At 42.7% G+C, this 10,270-nt stretch overlaps 1 protein-coding gene across 7 annotated transcripts in view; it reads left to right on the plus strand.

The window, feature by feature from the left end:
* LOC103611613 (A-kinase anchor protein 2) overlaps positions 1 to 10,270 on the plus strand; it is a 158,727-nt gene that overhangs the window by 145,012 nt on the left and 3,445 nt on the right. For 6 of the 7 annotated variants that reach the window (XM_017728323.1, XM_017728325.1, XM_017728326.1 and 3 more), the window contains 2 exons: positions 2,187 to 2,365; positions 5,524 to 5,562. In XM_017728323.1, coding sequence (XP_017583812.1) covers positions 2,187 to 2,365; positions 5,524 to 5,562 — 218 coding nt within the window. The remainder of the gene's footprint in view (positions 1 to 2,186; positions 2,366 to 5,523; positions 5,563 to 10,270) is intronic. The other variant, XM_017728322.1, reaches the window with a different exon arrangement.

The following is a 10,270-nucleotide window of genomic DNA, read 5'->3' on the forward strand; positions in this document are numbered from 1 at the left end:
GCTGAAATATTATATTTTGAAAAGTTTTCTCTGCTATGCAGGTGCCTTAAAAAATTTCAGCAGCATCTCTAAGTAAAAAGTAGATGTGTACATGTAGATTTGGGATGCTATAGCCTTTATATAAATACACATATGTATAATATGTGTATATATATTGTATACATATAAAATATGTATATACATGCAATACAAAGCTTGCAGTCAATTATTTTGAAGGTCTTTCCCAGCATGAATGGTTTTTTGGTTCTGCGAATATGAAAATTGATGGGCCTTCCCTGAAGAACAAATGGAGCTGCTTGAAGATACCCCTTCCTAAAATGGAAGTCCCCAAAACCTACAATTTGCATTGTTTTCTAGGGGAAGGGGAGTGGAAGGATCTCTCAGCCATTAGGCTTGTTCATAGGTCTGAGCATCCTGTGATGTGTCAGTGTCCCTGGAGGAGGTACAAGTTGGGCAGACATCTGAGAAGCCTCATTCCTCCTCCATTGCTTACATCCATCCAAGGCAATTACTAGTGTAAGAATGAAGTAATACAACAAGATATCTGACCCTTAGTCAGGCCTTTCATTTTCACCACACTTTTTTACCCACTGGGCCTAATTGGCAGAATGAGAGTAGTTTCAAGTCTCTCCTGCTGAGCAGTCTAAGCTGTCACACATGGGTGCAGCTGGGCAGCTCAGGACCTGCTGTTGGCCTCTGCTTTGGCAGCATAACTCCTGTTTGTCTGCAGAGCAAGTCCTGATGCAACCCAGAGAAAACTCTGGGCCCATAGAAACTCCCCCCTCCAGTCTCTGGTAGGGTTGATTTAAAGAGGATGGATTCACAGCCTCATCACTGCACTGCCCAGCTTAAATTAAGCCTGTAACGAGAAACTTAACCATGCTGGGTTTTTCAACACTGATGAGAAATGAAACAAGCCCAGCAAGGGGATTTCTTGTAAAAACACTTCTGCAGTATTGGCTCAGTGTTGGCTCACTCCTTTTGATAAATCCTTTTGATACTTACAGGAGACTCCAAGGCTGCTCTCTAGTGGCTGCAACTGTCACGGTGCTTTTTGAAGGACCAGCTAGGGTTTTAATTTGTTTTAATTTGTTTCAAAAAAGTTTCCTGAAAAACAGCATGATCCTTCTGATTATTTCACTTATTTTTAAGGGCTTTGCAGTGGTTATTTTTCTCTTTTTATGGTATTTTTTTACATTCATTGAAGTGTCTTATTTCAAAGAGTTGATGATGGTCCCATGGAAAAGGAAATCTGGTTTTGGTTCGGCATTGCTTTCTCCTGTCACAGCTGAGAGCCCCCACAGATCATTCCCACAAAGTGCCCCTGTTGTTCTCATTCTTCCCACCAGGACAAGGTGGGTGGTTCACCCCAGGTCAGTGCCTGGTGATGAGAAAGGCAGGCTGTCCTTCCCAAAGAAGCATGGGTTGTCCACCCATGAGCTCTGCTGCAGCTCGTAGCAGTGGTCTCTTGTTCCGGTGTGCCTTTTACCCACCTTTGGGTTCACTGTGCTCAAAATAGTATCCTTCCATGGGGTGCGATGGGCTCAGCCAGAGAGAAAAATTACTTCCCTCTGGCTTTCCTTCAGCCAGGAGGAAACTCAAGGGCCCTGTCTGAAACAAGAGCTTATAGGACAGATCCTTCTCTGCCACAGGTCTCCCTCCAGGAGCACTCTGTGCAACCTGCAGGAAACTGCCACAGGGAAGAGCAGCACTGGGGATCACTGCCTTTCTTGCTTACAAGGCAGATATAAAGCATTGGAAAAAGAGAAGGTTGCTGTGTTTAACAAGACACTTTCTTTGGATGTTTCTTGCATGGTCCCTGTGTGTTGTATTGGCTGAGCCAGAAAAATATCATGTTGCAGTTTTCCAGAATTTTAAAAAAATTTCCAAATCGCAGAAATCTATCCTGTAGAAGGAAACGCGGATATTTCAAGCAGGTACTTTTGTAAACAGTGGTGGTTTTATAAAAAGATTTTGTAGTGTTTTGGTGTAGTGGGTTACAGGTAGAGGGAGAGGTTTTTTTAAAGTCCATGACCATCTTGATCTACCAGATTCTTTCATGGACTTCATTCCAAACTGTTTCTTCTTTCAAAACCTGTTGAAAATGCTTCTCCAGCTGTCATCTTTGGTAAACAATTTGTGAGTCCTCAGCTAAGGAAGGGTCATTCTTTTTCATGTCATTGCAGGGAAGATAGAGAAGATCAAGCCTCCTCCATCCCCCACCACGGAAGGCCCTGCCTCACAGTCGGACCCTCCATCCGAGGAGTCTGCAGGAGCTCAGCGACCCAAGAACCTGATGCAGACCCTCATGGAGGATTATGAAACACACAAAACCAAGAGACGAGAAAGGATGGATGACAGCAGTGTAAGTGCAATTCTCCTTCTCCCTTTTTGCTCTGTGGTAGAGACCGCAACTCTCAAGAACCAACAGACAACGAGAAATATTATTTTACTGGAATCTGCTCAGATCACCTTACAAGTGTGTAAGGATTTTAACACATTGTAAAGGGCAGGTGTTCAAAATGGAAGGATGCGGGCCAGTGAAGAGCAAGAATGTGTCACTGCAAATATTAAAGGCAACTCGTATTACATTTCATTTTAGTTAATTATGTTAACTAATAATGAGAGCAGTGGGTAGCTGCCCTGTAATTGGCAGATTCTGTTAGTTCACACATCACCCAAGACCCTCCAATGGGTTATTTTAGTGATGCTTTGAAATTTGTGGATCAAGCATATATTTGCACCTGTGTTTTTAGACCTGCCAAAGTCCCATCCAAGTGTGCTTAGTCTTCAGTGTAAGTTGATAACTTCCCCAGAAACCGCCCGTTGTGGAACTGGGCTGGGAGTGTCTCAGAAGTCAACTTCGATCCTTCAACAGCCAGCTTGTTGTGTCCTGCTGGATTTGTTGTCGTTCTTCCACACAAGCAGTAGTAGAGTTTAATTGAATTAAGGTGTTCTTTACTAAAGACACTAATAAGAAGAGCTATGAGTTTTGTAGCTGGAATCAAAATTCAGGAAAATCCCTTTTTCCTAACAGAGCATGAGCTGTTTCTTATTCAGAGTCATTATTACTGTGCAATGAGTGCAGAAGATAGTAAGATACAAGTTCAATGTCAAACTCTTTAAGTGGACACAGTGTTTGCTGAAGCAGCCAAAGTCCTCTAGACACTTCCCAGAGATGTCTGAACAATGACCCTATTGCCAAGGATTCTCCAACAAACTGCTTTCTAGTAACATTCATTAAAGGCATGTTCTCAATAGGCGTGTAGAAGTGAAGGTTTGTAACACGAATACTGCACTAATCTGGCATCTTTTAATCATTACTTGTGAATATTGCACAGTAACAAAAGATACTTAAAATCAGAGGGAATGCACTGTGGAGGGGTCCTGTTGCACTTTTGTTGGCTAACTAAAATGCAGACAGATTCCTGCACACCAGAAACCTTCTGGTCCCTTATTCTACTGAGACCATTGATAAACAAGGTTCCATTGTCCATCACACTCCTACAGCCACATAGGAAGCCAGCTTGTGAACAGGAGCATGTCTTGTTCTGGCAGTGGCCTCTTGGGGCCACATCTTAGGAAGGAGCTACTGTCTGGTTTCCTCTCCCTCCCCAAAGCTCCTACTGAAACAGGGTGCCCCACCTGCTCTGGTGAGTGCTGTTTCCTGGCATCTCCCCAGAGCATCTCTCCGTGAAGGTGCTCAGAGGCTTGCAGCGCACATAGCACAACTCTCATGATTTTTGCAGAAGCTGAGAGGAACACAAAAAAGTCGGTTATAAAACTCCCACTGTGCAAACCAGCACTGGTCCTCGTGAGTCCCACACTGAGGCCATCAGCCTGCTGGCCGGAAGCTTCAGAGAAGTTGCTCTGCTAATGGGGTGACTCTCAGCTTTTTCTCATTCTGCACTCTTCCTCTACCCCTGTGATGAGTGAATGTGACTTGCCCAGCCTGTGAAGTGGTGGCTTGTGGCTGAAATCTTAGATCCTGCTCATTCGCCTGAGCACAGTTCCTCAAGTGCTTGCAGAGCTGCACATGTGCTCCCTAGAAAGCAGACTGGCCACAGTTGCCCGGTCTCTGCTACAGTTTGAAGTGAGCCCTGATGTCCTGACCAGAGTGCTGGTCTGGGCAGTGTCTGACCAAAGGAGGTGTGCTTTGGGTGCTATATCAGCTCTCTGCTGCTGCTAAAGCTGCCCAGGCACTGTCTGCCCAAAGATGCACTGCCAGAGCATTGGTGGCACTCAGACAACCTGTTGGATAGATCCTCTTCTGGCATGAATTTCCAAGGCTTCAGTGAATTTGCGAAGTCCCAGTGCACACCAAACTCCCAGTGTTGAGGTTTGTTGTCATTCTCCTCTTCTGTAAGCATAAAACCAAACAAGATTTACATTCTTGCTGCTGCCCACCCAAAATCCTATTAGAGGTCTGTGTCCTGCAGAGCCCAGGGAGAATTTCCTCAGATCAGCAGGAGTGTTTTGTTTCTCTTCTCTGGCTTTTTCCGCTCTCCTTTGGTAAACAACTCCTGCCATTGACAAGGGAAAGATAATTTACTAAGAAGTGCTGCACTTGTACCACTGTCAGTTTGAGTGAATATTTTGCAGTCCAGGCTAAGAAATTATTATTTAAAAAACAAATAGCTTTGATTTCTCAGCAGAGAGCATTTGAACAGTGTTCTCAGGAAAAAGGATTTCTGTAACTAAAGAAACAAAAGAGAAAATCACTGCACTATTTTAAAAAATACATTAAATACAGTGGAAGAGGGAGCATAACTGACAATCAGACAGGCAGCTGCTACTTGGAGCATTACATCCTGAGAGCTGAAAGTGGCTCAGCATTGCTCTTTGTGAGTGAGGGGAACTGGAGACATCCTCAAGTACTGGGAGCAGTCGGGGTGCCTGGCACAGCAGCCTTGGTGTCCTGAATGGAGAGATTTGTGGAAAAGTTTCGTGTCCATGGGAGCTCCCTCTTGTGCTGAGGACACCAGCAGCACTGAACTATAAAGATCCACTTTCTCCCTGCATAAGCCACAACAAAAGACAGGAGGGTGGTTTCAGTAGGACATTTACCCTCTGTAGTCTCTCCTTCAGGCATCACCACCTTCTGTTTTCTGTCTGGCTTCAGTGGCTACAATGTGGCCTCTCTGCTCAAGGCTTGTGGGCTGTGCCTTTCAGAAAGAGAGGGCAAATCAAGTGCGTCTTGGAAGTGCGTCACTGCTCAGGAAAGGGGGCAGTTTCTTCCAGAGGATGTGCTACAGTACAGGTTTCAGCAGACGAGTAAAAGAGAAAAAGCTGCAGCAAGGAAATGGGTCAAGCACTGATGGTAAACAAGACTGAGACTGGCCAAGCAACGTCATTAAAATAACACCAAATTGACTTACCTTTCTTTTTTATATGACACTGAGTTGCTTGAAGTCTTATACTTTGGAATGTGCCAGTTCTTGGAATTTCTGTAATTTGTTCTTGTTTCCTAGTTATAACATGCTTGTTCAATGTACTAATGCTGGTCTTTTCCCTTTCTACCAGTACACCTGTAAATTACTGTCTAGCAAGGTTATTTCTGAGGTACTTTTCAAGTGCTTGTTTATTTTTACTTCCTCTTGCATGGTCATTCCAAGTGCATGTTGCTGCAGTTGGCATTTTCATAGTGTGTGCCAGTGCCATTTCAAATCAAAAATGTGTGTGTGTGTGATATTCCCTTATATCTCTCGTAAACAAATACTTGTGTGGCTGTTTTTCTAACCCTTGGATTCTAGTTACAATTTCTGCCATGGGAGGGGTTGTAATTAAAGGGATGGGAGCTGTTGCCCGGGACTGGAGCATTCCTGAGGTGAGAAATGAGAACTTCTCCTTAATCCCTCTTGGCATTTAGCTGGCAAAGCTAAACCTGGGATCCAAGCATCCTCAGATGCTGAGTGAAACTGCTGTGGCTTTCCTTTGTCTCTGATTACAATGTATTTAATACTATCAAAATCTCTAGTATTTTGTAAAGAAACCTGCACACCAGCCTTTCATCTGTGAAAGAGTCAGATCCAAGTGCACAGCCTCACTCTCCTTCATTTTGTGAACCTTTCCTTGTCCCTGTCTGTTGTGATGTGATGACTGATCACAGTCCCACGACTTAGCATCAGTGTTTGTCTCAGAGTAGAATAAACCCAAATCTGCCAAATAAAGGGTATTTACAGTAACATTTGATATTTTAGCAGAGTAGTAACTTGCACAGTCCTTATCCCCACAAAGCTGGACTTGGCCAAAGGCAGTAATTTTAAGAGCAGGTAGTTTAGCAATGTTTGTTAAGAACAAGGTGCTCAGTAATGTGTATATTTTGAATGCCTGTAATTTCCTCTGCAGATTGTGGTAATGACTGATATTCATTTGTCCAATATCAGCACTTTTTTATAAACCTGAACCTTCAATTTTTTTCCTATTTCATAATATATTTGACCGCATCAGCTACCTCAAGACAAGTACATGAATATTTTCTGACCTGGAGAGTAAAGCAAAGTCAAGTCTATGCCATTTCCTATTTATTAAATAATTTAGAGCGGGTTTTATCGCACTGATATAAGCCAGTGATTGATCTTTGTGTATTTATAGATAGTTAAATCAGTATAAGAGCAGTGTGCTTTCAGAGTCCTGGTTTTAAACACAGGTTGTGCCTTTTCTCCTCCATAATATCAGCACAATAATCTAAGTCAAGATTTATGAACAGCAAGTAGAGATCAGAGTGTTTGATGTTGCATGAGAGGCAGTTCAGTGTTTACATGGCCAGGCCATTGTCTTCTGCTGGGAGGAGTTTTGTGTCCACCTTGTGCAATGGTAATGATACAAAGAGTAAGGAGCTGGAAAAGGATGTGTGAATTGGAAGGGGGTTAGAAATAAAAAAGTCTATAGGACCCAGCAATTCCTTATGCAAGTGAAAGTATGTCCTCTGGCTATTTCCCAGTATCCAGCCTCAGACTAAAGAAACCATGTGATTCTCACTGGAAATCTTCAGCTGAAACCAGGCAGGTTGTTTCAGAAGGAACAGCAAGGCTCAAGGCACGATATGCCCCTACTCTCTACTGACCCCCCAGCTGACCCATGTCTCCTCATTACCAGAGCCTTCCAGCATGCGCTCTGGTGCAGGCAGGTGGCTCAGTTTTAATCATCGTTGGCAGCGCTGTACCTGCCCCAGCTGTGCTTGCAGTGGCTTGGGAAGCAGCAAACAGCCCCCCAGCAAGGCACTGTAACTGCTTACGTTCAGCTACTGCAGCAACTGCATCCTGCTTCATTAGGGTAATGTCTTGCATCACTCAGACATCATTCCCAAATTCCTGCAGCCTGTACTAAAAGTACATCCCTCTGCTGTTTAAAGAGACCTGTGTGTGTGCCCCTATATGGATGTTTTTATCCTCAAAGTCTTCTGCTTTTGGCCTTACAGCTAAACATATATTCAAGTGTACAGGACATTAGCTTGAGTTTCCTTAATACCAATCATACTGTAGGAGATAACTGCACGAAGGTGACATTTATGCAACATTAAAGGCTACTTCTGAAAAATTTTGTGTTACAAAACAGAAGATGGAACACACTAGATTTGATGGCATAGGGCACATAGTTTATGTTTTAATACTGACAAGCAGCAATTTAATACTGCCACTGTCTTGTTTCAAGTAAACACATTTTAATCTGAGATACCCAGCTCCTTACTGTGTTTACTAGCAGTCTGGGTATTTAGTAAACAGCATTAAGTAGGTACGGTAAGGAAAGTACCTTCATGCTGGAGAAATAGATGTTTTCTCGGTAGTTCCAGTTTTATTTAAAGCATTTAGTTTATCATTCCTGAGCAGGAACACTCACATCTGCAGGAGCAGGCAGCCTGTTCCCTGCATTTGTGCTTCCATCTCTTTGTGCACACTGGGCTCCATGAATGTGTTTCGTGCAGCAACTTTACTGCATGGTACTCACAGATTTTAGACACCCAGACCTTTGCATTGTCTCTTTTGTTTTTTTCTTTTAGTTCTTCCAGATTCAGATGGGAAGAATCAGTAAAACATTGAACCTCAGAAAAATTGTTTCGCTTCCACATCAGTTTTGCTACTACTGTTCAACAAAAATTAGCTTGTACTATATAGTAGTCAGCTTTCTGACTGCTCAAAAAACACCACTACTTCAGTGGTTGTGATAAATATGTTTTGGGCTAAAGCATATATATATATTGCTTTTTATTGTTATCAGTAAGAGATCAATTATTAAATCTGCTAGCTGTGTACTGGAGTTGTTAAATCTGATGGAGGGAAACTGAGCATAGGTTAGTCTCCATCTCTAGAATTGATAGAAAAATTATCCTTACACCTAACAGTGGCAGCTCTCTCAATTTTTTTTTATTTGTTGTTTCAAAATCCTCAAAAAGAAAATGAAATCTGCAAGGAAAGAATCCTCTGCAATTCTTAGTGAGACCTCGAGCTGCAACCACACCATCCAGAAAGAAATTTTCTGCAGAAAGATGAGGAATAGTTCTTACAGCCCTACATATCTTTTGTCTTTCCCTCACACCTACTTCTGCTCTCCAAGTTCTTCCTCTTCTACTACAGCTGGTATTTGAATCACCTCTGCCCGATGAGACATTTTATGTAACACTGCTTTTTCCACTGGTGTGGCCTTACATTAGGACATAGTTCACAAGCTGGAGAAGCCTAGGCTTAAGTGAAGCATCTGCTCCATGATCTTCCTGCCATCTGCAGTTACAGCTCTGGCTGCCTTAGGACACCCTGAGCACCAAGCCTGGCCCTGTGTGCACCCACTGAGCTGGTGCAGGGCATTATGAAGCGTTGAGATAGCATTTTTGACCTGCTGTGGAGAGCCTGGGGGTACTGGACTCATTCTGGGTCTAGAGTCAGCCCTGATACCAGCCAAATATATTTTAAAATGGAGATCGTTGGCTATTTTTAGTCAAGCAGCTTCCTGGGTCATGAATTCAATGCTCCATTGAGGAGTCCCAATTCCCCACTCAGTCATTCCAGTTGTGTGCTATAATTATGCCACTGTTTCCTCTAGCGGTTCTAAAACGGTCACAGCCTTGTAAAAACAAGGATTGTTTTAGGTCAAACACTCTTTTCAGTAGATTAGAAGAATAATTCTGGAATAACTATTCAAAGGGATCTTTAGTTTATATTCTGTACCATTTGGTTTTAATACTGAGCCAGACATCACTGCTTGCTTTCCTGCGAAATCCAGGTCCACATTCAATGCCCTCGTACCTCTGATATGAATCTGGATACAGTTTTGCTTAAAGAGCGAGCAGCATTTGTAGAAGTAGACAAACTTTGGGGTAGGTGTGCAGACCAGGGATAAATGGAAGAAACCCTATTGCCATCTTTTAAGACAAATACAAGCTGACTGATCCAAAGCAGGAATCTTCAAAGTTTAAGAGTCCTGAATTTTGCAAGCCATCACCAGAGACCCTCACAACACTGTGATTTCCAGCAAAGAAGCTGCTGGCTTCAAACTGTTCTAAGTTACATAAAATCCATTTTCTTTTCAGCCAGCATACTTTTTTGCAGGCCAAATTCCACAGACCTTATTTAAAAACATAGTGGCAGTTTTAGTTTGAAATTTATGATGAATGATGCACTGATACCCACTCCCAGTTTTGCTTCTCCATTGTTCAGTTTGGAGTGTCTTTTCTTGATTCAGGCATTCTGCAGTGGGAGTAACTCCAGTACACAGCTTACAGGCTGATGTCTCAGACCAGCTTTTTCCTACTGATTTTTATTTTTATTTATATTTTATTATTATTATTATTTATTTTTGTTGTTGTGGTTGGGGGTTTTTTTGTTTTAATAAAATGTTAGGTTTGTGTGCACATTTGCCCTCTACTAGGAAAAACGGAAACCACTCAGACCTGGTCCGTCCTTCTGGTGGTTGTTCTGGAAAAAGAGGAGGCATGATTTTGGGCAAAACTTCAGAAAATCCCTCTAGTGGACCTGGACTAACTTTGTAGCCATGGTCAGTGCTGAGAAGGAGCTGGAGCTTTCATTAAAATTTGTCTCCGTTGGCCAGATTTTGCCTTCAGTTCTTTGGCTTGCTCACAGTCATAGTCAAAAGAAACTAGGACGGCAAAGAAATACTAATGCTGGCAAAACTCCATCCTATCTTCAGCTCCTGAATGGAGGTCTGGAGGTTACAACTGGCATAAATGCAGTAGTGCATTCTCATTCCCATAAGCAAAGTTATGGTGGCCAAAGTTATTTCAGCTGGCAGCTGTGAGCTGATTTTCTGAAAATGCCTG

The sequence above is a fragment of the Corvus brachyrhynchos genome, unplaced genomic scaffold (assembly GCF_000691975.1).
Source record: "Corvus brachyrhynchos isolate BGI_N302 unplaced genomic scaffold, ASM69197v1 scaffold90, whole genome shotgun sequence".
In the NCBI taxonomy this organism is placed as follows: Eukaryota; Metazoa; Chordata; class Aves; order Passeriformes; family Corvidae; genus Corvus; species Corvus brachyrhynchos.